Source organism: Cervus elaphus, chromosome 23, assembly GCF_910594005.1.
Source record: "Cervus elaphus chromosome 23, mCerEla1.1, whole genome shotgun sequence".
NCBI classification, from domain to species: domain Eukaryota; kingdom Metazoa; phylum Chordata; class Mammalia; order Artiodactyla; family Cervidae; genus Cervus; species Cervus elaphus.
Genome location: NC_057837.1, coordinates 66,364,160 through 66,382,832, shown reverse-complemented (window position 1 = coordinate 66,382,832; position 18,673 = coordinate 66,364,160). Strand labels below are relative to the sequence as shown.

Here is an 18,673-nt window from a genome sequence, read left to right as displayed (position 1 = left end):
CCCCAGTGGCCCCAGAGGCCTTTAAGGTACCTCCCGGCATGTAGTGGACCTCCGCGGTTCTATGCCTTTCTGGCCATGGAGCTTTTCCTTCCCCTACATGAAAGGAATCTGAGATGAGCACACGTTCCCCCAAATTTCTGTGTTTTTCCTTCCAATCAGTACATGCTCTCAACCTGGTTCAACTCAGCTCCATTAAAACCACACTGCTCAGGCCTCTCTCCAAGCAGCCTCTGAGGCTCCCTGTCTTTTGCATACATCATCTAGTCAGTCTCCTACCCTAGGGCTAACGAGAACAAAAACTGGGCAATATCTGTTTTTTTCAACCTTGGAAGTCCATGCCCAGCAAGGGAGGGACGATGCTTTCAGGCCGCACGGTTTCCACCCCCACAGTCCTAACTCCACCTGTCACCCTGAGGTGCCAGGTGGGGGTGCAGGGTGCCAGCAGGTAGTGACCAGCTGGTTCACCTCCTGGTTGGGCAGGTGCGGGATGCTATGGTTCTTGATGCGTGTGGTGGGAAAGGGAGAGAGCCTCCCCCATCTACCTCTCCTGGACATTGTGTAGACGGGCCCGGGGCTTCAGTCCTGGACGCAGGCAGACCCAGGTTCACATCTTACTGGCTCTGCGACCTTGAGCAGGTGACTTCGTTTCCTTGCGCCTTATCTCCTTTCTCCATAAACCAGGTTTGGTGATAACAACTTCCCCCAGACATGTCACGCCGATGCTTAGTGGTAGTATGTAAGAGTCCACTCAGCGGTCATTCATGCTGCTGATTGACTGAGTAGCTACTCTGTGCCTGGCACTGTTCTAGGCATGGAAACTAGAGGGGAGCGGGAGAGAGGAGGCCTGTGCCCTCATGGTGCTCCCATTCTGGAGTTATATTTATGTGTGTGTGCAAACCCGTGTGGAAAGCATTAGTCGTTCATTCGTGTCCGACTCTTCTGTGACCCCATAGACTGTAGCCCACCAGGCTCCTCTGTCAATGGAATTCTCCAGGCAAGAATACTGGAGTGGGTAGCCATTGCCTTCTCCAGGGAATCTTCCTGACCTAGAGTTCAAACCAAGGTCTCCTGCATTGTAGGCATATTCTTTACCATCTGAGACACCAGGGAATCATCCACGTGGGAAGATACATAAATGTGCCAAATATATGATATGTTGTGTATATGTTAACACATACATGTATACCCTTGGGCATGGTATTTTTTGTTGGAAGCCTGCTTCATCTTGACTGAAATCTGAAATAGGGGTATTCACCTCAGAAGGATCTTTTTCTTAAAGTATTTTTAAATTTTATTTATTTATCTTGACTGCACCTCGAAGCATGCAGAATCTTAGTTCCTGAACCAGGGATTGAACCTGTGCCCACTGCAGTGGAAGTGCAGAATTTTAACCACTGGACCGCCAGGGAAGTCCCTGAAAGATCCTTTTCATGTTAGTTGTTCCACCTTCCCCTTACCCCTTTTGCGTGAGCAGCCAGGACCAAGATTGAATGTTCATTTACTGACTGACTTCCCTGCACTCTTTCTAGCAGTAGGATCTCAGCCCATCAAAGATGCAGCCACTGCCTCAAACCCTGGACGAACTCAGACTGGCAGAGGCTTGTTCATTTCATCCCCGTCAGAGCCCCAACTCCTCTCTTTACCCACATGTGGGCTTATTATATTTGAATGGATCAGCAGCCACAGAGGTGATCCGTTAGTTCAGCTGAGCTTGAAATTAGCAGCTCACCCCCTTAAATGGTGTGGGCAGTGTGTTTGAGCTTGGGCTTCTGAGCTGTTTCCCCCTCAGACTACACCCAGCATGGAAATGAGGGCACTCCTAATATTTTCCCTTCTGACATTTGATTAATAGTGGACAAATCCAGACCCAGTAGTTAGCTTTCCTATTATCCATCTTTTGGCAGGCACCGCTGCTTTTCAAGTCTCATTGTTCTAAAAATGCACTCAGATCTGAAGCTGTTCACTGTGTGGATATAGGCATGATTTCCTGGTGTCAAAGATAAAAGACATCTGCCATGCAAATTACAAACAAAGTAGGTTGCTGGGTTTCAGATTGGAAGGCAGGGACCTCTGTGCTACCAATTAAATCAAATGCTACCAATCCTTCCCCTGCTTTCTCGGTGTTGTCACGTGACTGATAATCTGCCAGGGTCATCCATTCTACCACCCAGTGGTAAAGCCCAGTGTGGGGCCTGCATGCACACTTACATGTGCCGGACTGGGTTGGGAATCATGATGCTCATGATGGGAGATCGAGCCTGCACCAAGTGGATTTCAGATATTAAAAGCCTTGGCCAACTACAGAGTGGTCGTTTCATCCCTTTGCAGGGTCTGAGGTCTGTCTTGAACACCTAAGAGGCAGGAGTGAATGTTGACAATCTCAGTGCCAGGTGAAGTAGCCAGGGACATGGCCTCAATTGTCTTATTGTATATGTGTTTATTCAAAAGATGCTTTAGAGTCTCTTATTAGCCAGATACTGTGCTGAGAGTTCAAAGGTGAAGACCACGGTAGAGTTGGCCTCACATTACTGCTTAGTAGTGGTATCACCTTGGGCAAATTAATTTCCTTCTGAAAGTCTGTTTCCTCATCTACAAGACTAGAATAAGCATATCTTTTTTTTTCTGCATGATAAAATTATTACAAAGATTTAGCAAATTTACATGTATATTAGTCTATAGCACAAAATGTCAGCCCAGAGTAAAAAGTCAATCAGTAGTAGTCATTATCATTATTTAAACTTCCTCCTTATTCCAAAAAAGACCTTGAGCATCTTACAAACTAAAATGTATGCAACAAGATAAATAAGAAGTGAAGATATTTTTTAAAGGAAAAATAAGAAGAGGGAAAACAAAGTGAAGCCAGGTCCGAGGTTCATTTGTAAAACACAGACTTGGAACTCTTCACCTCTGCTAGAGATGAGCCTGCAGCGTGGCTCTGGGCTTCCTAACACAGGAGGCAGAGAGGGAGACACACCTGCTGTGCGATGTCCAGTCATTACTGAAGTCAGAACAGAAAGCTTTTAGAAGGCAGCCCTCTCTGGAATCCCCTTGGTACTGAACCCTGAGAAAGTGCCCCCCTGGGTCATCTTAGAAGAATACTAGGTACCTTTGTGACTGATGACTCCTAACATCCTTGCAGTAAATACAGAAGCACATTTCCTAGAGCTGTTTCTTACAGCTCCATCAGTGGAGGCTGCTGGCTTGGTGCCCAAGTGTGGGTTGCAGGAAAAGAGTTCGAGGGTGGCAGGAAAGGAGGTGCAAAACAGGTAGGCTACCAGGAAGATGCCTTTTTCTGCAAGGATATGAATCTTCCAGGGAGGGCCAGGAAACTTGGCATGCGGCCGGAGAGTACAGACGGCCAGGGCCACTTGAGATCCATGCCCAGCAGCATTGCCATCGTGGGATCTGGGCTGTCGGTGGGGCCTGGAGCGGGGAGAGCTGGCCAGATGGGAAGGACTGCTTTTAAATCCAGCCCCAGTGGGATTTAAACCCTTCTCGGCTCTGGCTTATTTTTGAATTGTCGGTAACAGATTGGGCCTCTCAGTGCCATATCTTTTTAAATATGCACAAAGCCATGGAGTCATTCCACTGCAACTATGATACTTTGTCTTGTGGTACTTTAGGGACTGAATTAGGATCGTAAGCTTCCACTAGTGTTTATGGTTTTAATTCCTGTGCCTGTTGCATTTTAAAATGTTTTTAATACCAGCCTCTGCATGAGTGTACGGGTTGGCGATCGATAGATGAATGACTGTGAACAGGTAAATATAGTTAAGTCGAACGAGTATGTATAGCTGCAAAGGCAATTGGTGGTATTTATTTGGAGAGTAAATCGTTGCTCCAAGTCATAATCCTCCATTTCCAACATTTAGAAACAAAAAAACGGCCTCCGTGCAGGGGAAGATAGCTAAATTGAATAGCAAGAAAGGACAGGCTTGAAATACTGGTTAACCAATGAAGCGAGACCCATTAGAGTAAATTACCGAGTATAGAAGCATCGCCCCACTGCTTTGCTGACTCGGACACATGGATACCCCTAGCATCCGTTTATTTAAAAGGAAACACACAGCCTCACTTGTAGCGTCAGCATGTACCGAGTCAGCAGGTACAGAATCATGGGAGAAGAGGTGGCCAGAGAAGAGAAGGGCGTGGAGGCTGTTCTGCCAGAAAGGGAATCACAGGGAAGCCAAAACCACTTTGCAGTGTATCTGCTTTCCAACAAGTGAGTTTATCCTCCAGTTGCATTTAGTTGCGCCCAAATAGAGACAGCCTGTGCCGTGTCCCTAAGGAGACGCCCTGAGTAACTTCTTTCAACGCCCCAAATAAATAAATAAATAAACCTCTCAGAGCCGCAAGTTCTTTACCACTGGCATTTATGCAGACAGCTCATGAGAGCATTTTATAAATCCAGAAGGAGGCAAGGAGCCGCAGATCCCTCAAGCGAGTAATTGACAGAGAAAGAATAGCCTGTCACCCAGGAGAACTGGGAGCACTGAATTTCAGTTACGGTTTATTTAGCTTTGCTGAGCCTCGATTGGCTGGCGGTTTTCTAGAATTCCCCTTGAAGCCAGCATGGTCTAGCACGAGATGGTGAGGACACGCTCCATAATATTCACGTCTTCAGCAGAAGGGTGTCTTTTTGGTTCTGCCCTACTTGGGATGGACAGGCCCAGGACCCAGCCCCCAGGTTTGAGAACTGTTGGGGCATGTTGGAGCTGGAAGGGGCTTAGAACCAATCCCACTGATGTCCAGGAAAGACTTGCCATGTCCCCGCCTCAGGAGTCCTTCCCCAGCTCCAGCCCAGCCGTGACCTGAGCCTGACCCTCTTCATGTTGCATTGTGGGTGTCTGTGGTCCATCTGTCCTCCCCCACCAGACAGGGCACCCTGAGGCCAGAGCCTTTGTCCCCCCATCTTTGTATCCCAGCACCTGACATAGTTCCCTGGGCTGGACCAGGTGCCAGTAAACATTTGGTGAACCACACAGAGACGGGACCAGACCCCCAGCCAACCAGATTCCAGCAGCACGTTTCCCAGCCCCCCAGGCGCCCTCACCCCCAGCTTTGTCACTCAGAGCACCTGATATTGATCAGAAAGGAATGAGTCGCTTCTGTTGGTTTGGTGTCTGGAGTTTATTAGGTACTTACTGATACCCGTCAACTGTAGATAGGGCTGAAGTGCAGGGAAATGGCTGCCTGCATGAAGTGAAATTCAATAAAACCGCATTTTAAGTGAAAAATCAGTATAAACACCAGGCTTCTTTGCCATGGAAACAGAGGTTGCTTAGAAACTGCCTAACGGCGAGTTCTAAATTTTTTAAAGTCAAGTTATCATTTAAGCTACACGGCCCTACAGGTTATTGAGAGATAATCACTCGCCTCAGGACACTCGGAGGCAGGAGGCCCAGCCGAGTGCCTCCCGGAACTCTGGGGACCAGATAATCTCTTGATAACTGTGCTCCCTGGAGCCACCGATTTGGGCCTGGGGGAAGGAGAAAGAAATTTTTGTGCAGGAGTTAAATGGTGTACATATATATATTTTTTAAAAGTGTTTCTCTTTGGGCTTGAAAAAAGATGGAGTTGGCCATTTGGCGTGTTCACCAGCCATCCCAGCCATGTCTCAAGATGTATTAGGAACATTTTCCAGGCAGTTACTCCAATCACTTAAAACAGAGGTCTCCTCTTTGTCTTTCATCTTTCGATTATGCAGAAGGATGCCTTCGAGGTCTTCAGCTTTCTGCCCTTCCCTGTCTGAGGGCCCTCTCTCCAAGAAGGACAGGAACCGAGCCCGGGACAGGGCGATCCTCGAGGTTGGAGCAAAGCTGGGCCTCTGAGTAGTCAGCCAGCACCTCCTGGGTCTCAGGCTCAGCTCCCCGGGCCTCAAAGTGAGCGAGGGTCTGGGTTCAGAATTTGTCAGTGTTTAGAGTTCAGCGGGTCGCATGTCTTTTGCCAAGCAAAGATCATAGCTCTGCCTACCAGCCACCTGGCATAGTTGCGCAACACAGTAATTGCTCCCGACCTCAGGCACGTGGAGGGCAAAGAACAATGCATTTATTTCTTCCTGAAAATAATGGGCAAAATTACAACCCCAGTGGCTGAGAATTGGGACCCCTACCAAGTCGATATGAAGGAAATTATGACTGAAGCAAAAGACAAATGATCTGCCCTTTTCAGAGCATCTGAGCATTTTCCATGGTGTGGCAGTCCTGCTGGGGTTGGTAGTGATAATTATTCCTCAGACACACACACTCTTTCTGGAAGGAACAGTTGTTTTCATCATACACTTCAAAGTGTTTTCCTGCACCTCATCTCCTTAGAGTCTCAGAACAAACCTGTGAGGAGGGTGGGGCCAGTGTGATTATTTTCCTTTGGAGAAAGAGGAAAACAGGTTCACAGAGGCAAAATAATTTGCTTCCAGCCACAGAGAGAAGAAACCAGCATAGCCAACCTGCCATTCTGGGGATTCTATCACTTTAGAAGCTCAGGAATGAGACCCAAAATAATTCTTCCAGGAGTTTGACCCTGCCTTCTAGAAGAAGATGAACTTTGCACGTGCTTTTTCGTTTGCTTCCCTGTTAGCGTCTTATTTAGGGATCTCGAAGGGCAGAGAGAGTGGCTTCCTTCCTTTTCCTTTCCTGCCAACGAATACAACACCCGCATTTAGCAAGTTAAAAAGGGATGCCGAAAATGAACTGCAGAACAGAGCGGTGACTGAACTGGGCTGCAGCACCACTTGGCTGGGTGTCGCCCAGATCAAAATACTCCTTGAAGTTGAGAGTGTGCACCCATGCTGTTGCTGGAGGAATTGTTCCAGTTCTTGAAGGGGGAGAAAAAAAAATCAAATGAAATCATTTGCATTCTAACAGCCTTTGGCACCAGGGAAAACTGTCAACTGTGTCACGTGTAAATAGAAATCTGCTTCCCAGTTTTGGTGCATTTTTTTCATCACTTCCCTCGCCACTCTAATTATCAAAGATATTTTTGTTTTTAAACAAAAATTGTCTCCTACGCAGGCCCCATCTCCTTTCTGCGGTGAAGTGGAAACAATGAATTAGAATATTCTAATCACTTCTCCAGCAGCCACTGCTGAGGTTATAAACTCAAGATTATCCTGAGTAAAGAAAACTTCAGGCACCAGACAGGTCAGAAAATCAGTTCCTCCTCCACCTGTCTCTCCGGCCACCTGAGCCCACATCTGTTAAACCCAAGGAAGGAAGCACAACTGGCTCCACTGAAGTAAAACCCGAATCCCGTCCCCCAAGGGCACAGATGAACAAAACTAAAAACCAGAATTTAGCGCCGGTTAGCAACTGTTTTGGACATGACCGAGCAGGCACGCCACAACTGTTTAAGTTCCTATCCAACGCCCAGTAGTAGGGGAGAGGCTCCTTGGAATGGTCATCAAGAATAAAACTTGATCCATCAGGTAGATTCTGTCTGCTGTTAGCTGGTAGACAGGGGTCACATGTGGGCAGCCCTGTGTAGGGCCAGATCTGTGTTTTCTCAATTAAACCCCAGCAGAACCCTGGGTGAAGTATATCTCCCGTTTTCAGAAATGAGGACGCTGAGATGAAGATAAATCACACAGCTAGTGACGTCTGTGGTGACGTGACTCCCGTTAGTGACATCCGTGGATCCTTCCTTGGTGGTGAGCCATTCACCTCTTCTTTAGGTCATTTTACAGAATATAGCTATTTCAGCTCCAATATTTTGGTCACCTGATGCAAACAGCCAGCTGATTGTAAAAGACCCCAATGCTGAGAAAGATTGAGGGCAGAAGAAGAGGGCATCAGAGGATGAGATAGCTGGATGACATCACCAGTGCAATGGACATGAACTTGGACAAACTCTGGGAGATGAGGGACAGGGAGGCCTGGCGTGCTGCCATCCATGGGGTTGCAAAGAGTCGAACACGGCTGGGTGACTGAGCAACAATATTTCAATGTTGAGAACAGGAGGAGAAGGGAACGACAGAGGATGAGGTGGTTGGATGGTGTCATCAACTCAATGGACATGAGTTTGAGCAAACTCCGGGAGATGGTGAGGGACAGGGAAGCCTGGCGTGCTGCAGTCCATGGGGTCGCAAAGATCAGACATGAGTTAGCAATTGAACGACAACTATTTCAGAGAGGGATGCCATCTGAAGTCATTAGTGAGCAGCGTGATAAGTCCCTTCCTTATTAAACATGACACCTGTTCAATCAAGTGTTGGTTGAGTGCTTACCATGTGCACGCCGAAAACCCAAGATACAGCAGTGAATCAAACAGACGTCCCTGGCCTCGGGGGCTTGTGCTATAAGGAAGGGAGATGGTCAGTCAACAGGCCATTGACAAATGCTGGGAAGAGTGTCCTGAGAAGGAAAAGTCAGGGGCAACCACCTGGGTGAAGTAGTCGGGAAGGTCGCCTTCTCTGTGCAGGTGGTACGCTGAGATGGGCAGGATGGCTGCAAGAGAGCTGCCCAGCTAGGGAAGGGCCTCACCCTTCCTGAGACTGAAAAGCCAGACTCTGCATCGCTGAGTCAGCCGAGTGTAAGAAGTTTACACCTGGGTTGCCCAGTGCCATGGCCCTGGGCATCATTTAGAAATGAGATGTGAGCAGATAAGAGGCAAGGGATGTGACCCCACGATTCAGACCAAGAACCTCACCTGTGGTGGGTGTCTGGCGCTGGGTAGCCTGGGCCCTTCCACTGTGTTTGTGTTGTATGTTCATGACCAGTACTTGGCGTCTGCTAAAGGTCTCAGGGCAGGTCTCAGCCGATCCTGCCACGGGAGAACAACTGTTTCAAATCTCTTTGTGAGTGAATCCAGTCCACCGAAATTCCATGGCTCTCAGAGGCCTTACTACTGAGTTCAGCAGCTTGCTGGAGGGAAGAGGTAAGGACCTGAGGCCCATGAGTTGAGGGTTTTGCCCAGGCTCCCCAAGCAGGACAGGGAGTCCATGCCCGGGACTGGTCCTGTGAGCGGAGAGGACCCTGTAATGGAGGTGTGCCCTCTCCACTTCCTTCCTTCTAAAAACTGCTTTGTAGCCAAGAATTTAACCACTTTCTTTGCCAAGAGCTTGTTTGATATCAATATGGTTCTGCTCAGACTAATTACTTTGCTTCTCTCTCGGTCAACAGAAACAAAACTCTTTACCTCTCTTTGTGTTAGACTTTGGGACCATCATAATGGTCTTTGGAACTAAAGCGGGTTTTGTTCTGCTGTTCAAAGTGATGCAGTTATCAGTTTTTTTCACAAATAGCCCAGTACGCAGCCCCTGGTGGTGCGGGGAGCCCAGAAGCTCCCCCCCATGCCTCCAAACTCCTTTTCCATCTCTCCACAGCGTTTTCCTCCACCTGATGAAGGTCGACCCAGACTCCACCTGGTTCCTCCTGAACGAACTTTACTGCCCGGAGGAGTTCACGCCTCCTCACCCCAGCCTCCACCCTGTGCAGCTGCGGGGTGCCACCAGGCAGCAGAGCCTGTACTCGGCCAACGTGCTCCGCCTGCTCCCGGAGCTGCAGTGACCCCTCGCCTCCCCTTCCCGGGCGGGCAGATGGACGCCAGAGGAGGTCCCTTCCCTCCCCTGCCGAGGAGGATGAGGACGTGGGGCTGACCCCACCCTGGCGAGGGCAGTGGCAGCGGAGAAGACTGCCAAGGTGGATTAGACAGCAGATCGATTTATAAATTGATCGATCACACAACTGCTCAGAAATTGGATTGAAGGAAAGCAGCCAACTGTTATTTATGTTTCATACCTGGTGTTTTCAAATGACATTGTCTGGCAGCTCTAAGGGCTTAACTCCTTAGCTCACCATCTCTGCGGCCCCAGCTGCCTCACAGGTCACCCCATGCACATACCCACACCCGAGAGCTTGAGGACACGTGGGGCAGAGGCCTGTGCATCGTGTGTGTCCTCTGAGCACTCAAGGACCACGTGGAAGCGACACCCATCCACGAGTTCCGGTCCCTGGCCAGCAGCACCGACTCACACACCTCCCTCTCCTCAAATAAGGAGATGGAACCTCACCTGTTCTTTGGAAGAAGATGAAATAAAGGCACTTCTTGGATGAAAAGTATGATCAAGACCTCACTTTGAAGTTTGTTATTTAAATTGGGTGACTTTTTAAAAATGAGTTTATGTTTGTAAAGAGATAATACAGAGTCATGGTATAAAATCCAGGTGGTGCAAAACACTGAGAAGTCATTCTCCCCATCCTCTTTCCCCAGACATCTAGTTTCCCTCTCCAGAGGCAAACACTCCTGATAGTTGTTTGGATGACTTTTAAGTATTTTTTAACTGTCTGTCATGGATAATGGTCTACTGAAGGCTACTGTGGCCGTGACCCAGTTGCACCAGTCAGGACTTGGCCAGCCCTGCTTCATCCTACCCCTTCCCAGTTACCTCCATGCCCCCACTCAGCCCCTGCATATTTTGAAGCAAATCCCAAATGTCATATCCAAACTGGTTTTTGGTTGTTGTTGTTTTTTTTAATGGACAACCAGAATAGATGGGGCTTCCCTGGTGGCTCAGATGGTAAAGAATCTGTCCACAATGCTGGAGAGAGACCTAGGTTTGATCCCTGGGTCGGGAAGATCCCCTGGAGGAGGGAATGGCTACCCACTCTAGTATTCTTGCCTGGAGAATCCCATGGACAGAGGAGCCTGAGGGGCAGCAGTCCATGGGATTGTAAAGACTCGGACACGACTGAGCGACTAACCCACAGAATAGCGTTAAAAAATTTAACAATGGTCCTTTAATATTATATTCAGTCAGTGTTCAGATTTTCCCAGTGTGTTTGAATCAGGATGCAAATAAGGTGTGTACATTGCCATTATCAATATGTCCCTTAATAAATCTCTCTTAATTTATAGATTCTCCACCTCTCTTTTCTTTTTCTGGGAAGTTTTTTGTTAAGGAAACAGGTCATTTATTCTACAGCACTTCCCACAGTCCGGATTTACTGATTACATCCCCTTGGGGGTCATTGCACAGGCTCCTCCTGTCACCTGTATTTCCTATAAATGAGACAAAACAAGAGATCAGGGTTTTTTTGTTTTTATTTTTTGGCAGCACTCCTCTGTGGGTGGTATCACTCACTTCCATCAGGAGGAGTATGGTGTCTGATCTCTTCTTCTGATGTTGGCAGCCACTGGTGGGTCGCGCCTGGACCCACTCATTCATTACTGACCGCAGAGCAGTGCTCTTGCCGCCCCACCACGCCAGCTGGCTTGTAGCTAGAGCCTTGCGTCCCTTCATCAACCATGCGGTAACCTTGAGGGAATTTGTGTGGAAAAGGCAGCATAAACACTTGATTTTCCTAGCTGGGAGACTTAAAACCCACAGATTATGTAAATTCAGGTATACAGCCTCGCACACACACATACACACAGGTGCTGAAGGGCACATGTGCAGGAATGATGAATGCTTTCTCAGCAGATGCATGGTGAAGCACTAGCTAGATAACTCCTCCAGTGACATAGATAATCTCTGAGCTCTAAAAAAAAAAAAAAAAAACAGAAGATGGCTGGCATGGGGACCTTGTGGAGCAAGGGTCCCCCGCCCATTCCAGAGAGGCCCCACTCCTTGCCTTGCAGGGCCTCCATGCAAAGGCAGCAGGATGCCCAGCTGGCTTCTGGTCTGGCTCTGTCAGTGAGTCATCAGCCTCCACCCCGCCTCCGACAACTTTGGGCCTCAGTTCTCCCACCTGGAAAGTGGACGGAATGGGCCAGAGGGAGGACTCTTAAACTTGGATGATTCTAGACTCCGCTAGGAGTCACTCCCCGAAAACATTCGTCCTCCCGTCGCTCCCTGGAGGGTACAGTATCCTCCGAGACTGCAGTCTCGGCCCATCTCCACCTCCCGCTGGGTCTGCTCAGCTGACCTCGAAAAATTCTGTGTCCAATTTCAGAGACCTCACCTGTGACCCCACAGGGACTCCAAGTTAAGAAGCCCTGAAAACAGAGAGATAATCACTTAACTCTCTTCCAGTTTGAAAATTCTGGAGTGATTTCCTTTGGGGAAAGAGAGGAAATGCCCTCTAATTGAGGGGATTGTCAAAGGATTCACAGAGCATTGTTCCCGATTCCGCTGGGGACACAGAGTGATAGACTAATTCAATCTCTAGGTCCTGACAAATGAGAAAACAGGTCAGAGAGGTGGCGTGACTTGTCTAGCATGACCTGGCTCCCAGAGAGATTAAAGCAGCCCTGCCTTCCTTCAGCAGGTGCCAGGGTGTGGCAGGCCGAGATGGTGTGCCAAGGAGTCGGGATACATGCACACCCACCCTGTATCATGATATTAGAAATCTCGTGCTCTGGGGAAGCCCTCCAGGGGATAACCTGCACGGGAGAATTTCCGTGATGTTCCAAAAACCCACCACTTCCTCAAAGAGTTAAGATATCCCGAGTCGCTTTCAGATTCCTGCAGGCAGATTGTTGCACTTGATTAAAAAAAAAAAAAAAACTAATTAGAGTGCCTCTCCGGTTATTATTATATTCAGGCAACTTTAATTTTGAACCTGTCCTGCTGACTCAATCTAGTCCTTATTAACGTTGACTTCGCAAAGCGATCGTTTCCCCCTGTTAAAACTTGCTGGTGCAGCGAAGGTTTCTCCTCTCCTTCAGGGTGTACCTTGAGTACCCTGAGTGGCAGGGGTAGGGGAGGAATGAACAGGTAGATGCTGAAAGGCCCTACAGTTGGGGTTGAGATGTTTGAGCTCTGATCTGCAGGAAGTGGAGGATTCAGGGATGTGTAAAGCTGGACCCAGGGCATCCTGAGAAGAGTTAGATGTGACCCTCGGCAGGGTGGAGGTGGGGGGCACCATCCTCTGGAAAGAACATAGATGTGGAGTTCCATCAGAGCTGGGGTTGATTTCTGACTCTGACTCTTCATAACGGCATGACCTCACTGGGTCACTTTGCTTCATTTTCCCATCTCTAAAATGGAGCCGCTGGGACTGCCCTGGTGGTCCAGTGGTTAAGAGTCCACTTTCTAATGCCAGAGGAGTGGGTTCCATCCCTGGTCAGGGAACTAAGACCCCACATGCCAAGGGACAACTAAGCCCGCGCACCACAGCTAGAGAAGCCTGCTTACCGCAATGAATATCCCATGTGCTGCAGTGAAGACCTGATGCAGTCAAATAAATAAATATTTTAAATAACTAAGTAAAATGGAGCCGCTGCCACTGCCTCTTTTGGCGGCTGCTTCAGGAGGAGTAAGTGCTGCAGTCTCTGGTGAGTAAGTGCGTGCCTGGCTCCCAGGACAACATGCTGTCCTTCCCCCATCTCCCAACCCCACTGCTCGTGGCTTTGTTAGGGATGCAACACCCCCTCCTCCAAGACATTTACAGCTGAGCAAGTAGATGGTTATGTCTCTGAATGAACTATCCAGGAACTACAGGGCACCGCAGCAGAGGAGGAAATAAGATCCTGAAAGATAGCAGACAGGCAGAGAGGATAAAGGGCATTCCAGACAAGGTAATAACATGCCCAGAGGCATCGGGCATACCTGCCAATATCTGTACTCATCATAACTCCTTCCCTTGCAGCTGGCAGGAGACCCAACTCAAACTGGCTTCAGCTACAAAGAAATGTCTGGGCTCGCATGACCAATGGGCCTAGCTGGCTTCGGCTCCACAGCCAGCCTCTGTCTTTTGATTCTGCTTCCCCCAGTGCTACCTTGCTTCTCAGGCAGCCTCTCTCTGTTAAGTGCCCGAGATGGCCACCACTAGTTCCAGACGTAGGTTCAACAAACCTAGCAGAGGGCTCCTCCTTCTGACAGCTCCAGTTCTAGTCCTAGCAGTTGCTCTCCTCAGCTCAGCCCTTCTGTCGCCACGCACCAAACCAAGCACTGTGCATCCAAGCGGGTATCCACAAACTTTCTCTGGAAAGGGCCAGCTGGCAAATATTTTAGGCTTTGCAGACAGGTTCTCTAGGACAGGGGTTCCCCACCTCTGGGATCTAATCCCTGATGATCTGAGGTGGAGCTGAGTAATAATAATAGAAATAAAGTGCACAATAAATGCAATTCGTTTGAATCATCCCCAAACCACTCCCTCCTCTTTGGTCCATGGGAAAATTGTCTTCCATGGCTGGGGACTGCAGCTCTATGGCATCTTCTTCCTTGATATTTTTTACAACCTTTTCACGTGTAAGCACTATTCTTAGCTCAGAAGCCCCTCAAAATAGGACAGGGGCCTTTTTTTTGTTTTCCCCCCCGGGGACCTTAGTTTGCCCTGATCTACATTTTCACAGGCAGGCCTGGAGGCAGGTGTCAGGTCAGTTCACCAAACTATATGGAGAGGGAACTGGGGTGGTTTCCCCTAAAAGGAAGCACTGCATTTCCGTTACCAGGAAAAGAGAGAGATGCTGGGTGGAGAGGGGCCAAGTCGACAGGCCTTCACCACCTCATGTCTGTGGCAGGTGACAAGGGTGGCTTGGCCATCTAGGGAGGGGGTGTGTGAGGAGGTTGTGGTGGCTGAGGCCATGTGTATGAAGGGCCTTGACTTGTCAACCTGGGGATCCAGCCTTAAGAGATCAAGAGGGGAGGCCTTGGAGGGTTCTTGAATGGGTGAGTAATGTGCTAAAAGCAGCGTTTTAGGAATATTCATCTCGTGGCAGAGTGCAGGAGAAATTGGAAAGGAGAGAGCCTGGCAATGAAATTGTGTTTCTGAAAGTCCCAGGATGAGAAAATGTACCTCTTCCATCAACCCCAAACTGTTTGACACGCCGTGGTTCATGGGCAACTCGAGGCACATAAATATGTGCTTTAAAGTTTAAGAGTAAGAAGTGAGATGAATGGAACCTCTGATGAGGCTCCCTCCTTGTTCAGAAGCCTGGGGAGTGATTTTCCAAAAGCAGCTCCGGCTGCGATGAGCAGGGCAGGGCTCCTCTCGCTTTGTGTGACTCACCCCAGCCTCTGTGTCGGCCTTGATTGGAAGCAGAGTTGCCCGTGTTGCCTTGCCTCCAGAGTAAGGAAGAGAAGCCAAATTTCAGAAAATAACTCTGAGTGATGGCTGCCTCTATGGAAGCGCCGATTGCTTTATAAATGGCCTTCCTCTCCCCACCCCCCACCCCCTTCCCCACAGAAGTTTGGAGGAGGCAGTGGCTTTCCAAAGTACGCTTGAAAAGCAGCCTGATTTCCCTGAGGAATCCTCTCCGAGATGAGGAGCTGTTCTCCCTTTTTTTCCGACACTTTCACCCAGAGTACAAAGCCTGTCTGCCAAGGGCTCAGAGGGAGCGGTGCCCATCTCCCTCCAGAGCCATCCGCACCAGCCGTTTATGAAAATCTCTCTGGTCTCCCGTGTCTGGGCCTGCCCGCCTGTGCAGCAGGAAAGGGTTAAAAAGCGCTGATGACCCGCTGCCTCCAACACCCGCTTCCAGTTTTCCCTCCTTAGGTAATTTGCCATTCTTTTCGCACCACAGCTCCCAGGTCTCAACCTGTTCTCTTAGCCAGTACCCTCACGTCCTCAGCTTCCTCCCACACAGGCGGCTCTGAAGTAAGGAAGCACCTTCCGGAATCTCTGAGGCCGTTTCCAAGGGAAAAGATGGCGATGGCGGGGGCGGGCGGGTGGAGCAGGGAGAAGTAATGAAGATGAGTCAGAAGTTTCTTCAAGAAATAAAACATGGGAATTCCCTGATGGTCCGGTGTCTAAAATCTGCCTTCCGTTTCAGGGGGGCACGGGTTCAATCCCTGGTCAGGGAGCTAAGATCCCACACGCCAGATGGCACAGCCAACAAAAAAATATACAAGAACTAAAACCTGTTACGTTCCCCAGGGCAGAGGTGTGCAGTGGACACAGACCTTGGTGCACCCTGTTTCCCCTCCACTCCATTTTCACATCCTTTCTTACCTCACAGACCCCACCTCATGCTGTCACACGTTCCACCTGGGACACTGCCCAGTCCCCGAGAAGAGGCCAGGGAGGCCAGAAATGGGAATCTAACCATGCCACAGTGTACGGGTGACCTTGGGCGGACCCTCCCCCTCCCCAGGGCCTCAGGTTCCCTGTCCGCTAGATGAAGGATTTGAACCAACCAGTCTCCAAAATTGCCCCACCACCTAAATTGTGACTGACTGGATAATAATGTGTTGGCAAGTATGCGGGGGAAACAGGCATGTAAGGTGGCATGAGCTCGGGATTTCCCTGGCAGTCCAGTTAGTAAGACTCCTTGCTTCCACTGCAGAGGGCATGGGTTTGATCCCCGGTTGGGGAACTAAGATCCCACATTTTGATCTTGCATACTGTGCAGCGTGGCCAATATCTGTATATATATACTCCTCTATCCATGGAGGAATACTGGAATCCAGGCAAGAATACTGAAATGTGTAACCAGTCCCTTCTCCAGGGGAATATATATATATAATATGTATATTGGTATAAGCTCTCTGGAGGTCAACTTGACCGTATCTCATAAATTTAAATGTACACACCTTTTGACCAGCAATTCTGCCTCTAAGAATTTAATACTGATGCATGTGCACAAAGGGGTACCTGCATAGGCAAGTCACTGAAAGGTTGTTCCTAATTTGCAGAAACTCACAATACTGAATGCCCAGTATGTACCAGGCATTATGCTTAATGCTTTACATTAATATCTCAAGAGACTGGGAGCAAAAGATAGGAAACAACCTAATCACAGGACTTCAAATCCACCCAGAGGAGGCTGAAAGACCCCGTCACCCCATGCCCCAAAAAGCCCCACCAGAAGTTCTAGTGAGCTTTATTGAACAATGGTACATCAAATGTCATGAAATGTTAACTATTTCCTAAAAGTAAGTACGGAATTAAAAAGAAAGCAGAAGGAGGGGTTGGGGAGGGAGGGAGGGAGGGATTGGTTAAATGAACTATGGTTCATCCTTATAACAAAATGAATGAAACAACAATGGGTATCAGAATTTTAAATGCACATACTCTTTGACTCAGCAATCCTGCTTTTAGGGATTTGCTTGTCCAAATGCAAAGATGGGGGCTTCCCTGGTAGCTCAGATGGTAAAGAATCTGCCTGCAATGCAGGAGACCCCAGTTCAATTCCTGAGTTGGGAAAATCCCCTGGAGAAGGAACAGGCTACCCACTTCAGTATTCATGGGCTTCCCTGGTGGTTCATATGGTAAGGAATCCATCTCCAATGGGGGAGACCTGGGTTTAATCCCTGAGTTAGGAAGATCCCCTGGAGGAGGGCATGGCAACCCGCTCCAGTATTCTTGCCCGGAGAATCCCCATGGACAGAGGGGCCTGGGGGGCTACAGTCCATGGGTCGCAAAGAGTCAGGCATGACTGAGCGAGTAAGCACAGCGCAGCATGCAAAGATGGTGAACACAGTGTTCTTTGAAGCAATGTTTGCATTAATAAAAGTTTGGAAATGACCTCAAGGTCCATCCAGAAGATCTTGGCTAAATAAGTGCTTACTATCATGTAATGTGCCAAATAGACTTAAAAAAAGAGCTAGTTCTCTGTGTACATCACCAAGATTTATTATTAAAGAAAAAGGCAAGCAGAGCAATGCTAGTATTTATGGGGGACAGAGATACTTTATGTGTGGAATCCCTCTTAAAGAATACCCAAGTGGCAGCCTTCTAGGAAGAATAGCAGGATCAGTGATGAGAAATCTTTTCACATTGTGCCCTTCATATCTTCACATTTTAAAGCCATATACATAATCATATGTGTAACTTCTTCACTCACCCAAAAAATTATTATTAAAATATAAGGCATTTGTGAGTCTGTTATTCTACTCACATTTTGGTGATAGGAGTATAACATCATCTGGGCTTCCTCTCATGTGCTTTGCATTTCTCCAGGGCAACCAGGCTTGGGAAGAGGAGGTATTGCTTAAGCCAAATAAGGAAAGGGATCTTGGCAAAGATCCCTTCACAGGATGGGTTGTGTACTGTACAGGCAACCACGGCACAGCTCCGGCGTGCATGGAGAAAGACCATCCCCCCATCCGTGGCCCAGCTCATCTGAGCCCCTCAGAGCCCTAAAAGAAGAAAGTGGAGGCTCAGAGGCTTTCCTGGCTGCCTCAGTGCCCTTGGGCAGTGCCCGCTGCCCTCTGCCCTCTACTGTGGCTCTGTCAGGCTGGCCGCCTTGTCCCTGTGGAGAGATGGCATTCCTGGCTGCATCTTTAGCACCTTGGGGGCTGCGGCATGTGCCTTCCTCTCATTGTTAGGATGACAGCCACCTAGGGATGGGCCCAGAGACACCAAATAGAGGGCAACAATAGAATTCAAGCCGGAGGCTGCTGATATCCCATGATGAGTTACATGATCAGTTACACCAGGTTTACGCCACAGAATTCAGAATCTGCAGGCTGGAAACTTCAATTCCGTCCAACAAGCATTTTTCGAGGTTTTTTATGTGCCAGACCCTGAGACAAAAAGGCATACATTCTGTCTCCTAAGAGCCAAGCTCAGAGGAGAGCTGAACAAGACAGTCATCGTGAGGAGGCAGTGATAAAGTCTGGATTGGAAGAAGGTTGGGAGCAGCAGTTAAGAGCATGGCCTCTGGACACACAGCCTGGGTTTGACTTCTGACCCTGCTGCCTCAGCAAGTCTCTTCATTGCTCCAAGCTTCAACAGAATGGACCTAAAAATCATAGCTCCCTGAGAGCATGGTGAGAATTAGAGCCTGGTGAGAATAAAGTGCTCGACTCAGGGCCTGGCCTCTGGGCAGTGCTCTGTAGGAGCTGGTTGTC

General features: G+C 48.7%; 1 protein-coding gene across 1 annotated transcript in view; it reads left to right on the top strand.

Moving 5' to 3' along the window:
• The window catches only part of TTI1 (TELO2 interacting protein 1), a 41,005-nt gene extending 30,947 nt beyond the window's left edge, over positions 1-10,058 (top strand). The window contains exon 8 of the mRNA XM_043882907.1: positions 9,320-10,058. Within this exon, the coding sequence (XP_043738842.1) occupies positions 9,320-9,503 (184 nt within the window). The 3' untranslated portion in view covers positions 9,504-10,058. The remainder of the gene's footprint in view (positions 1-9,319) is intronic.
• The last annotated feature ends 8,615 nt before the right edge of the window (positions 10,059-18,673 follow it).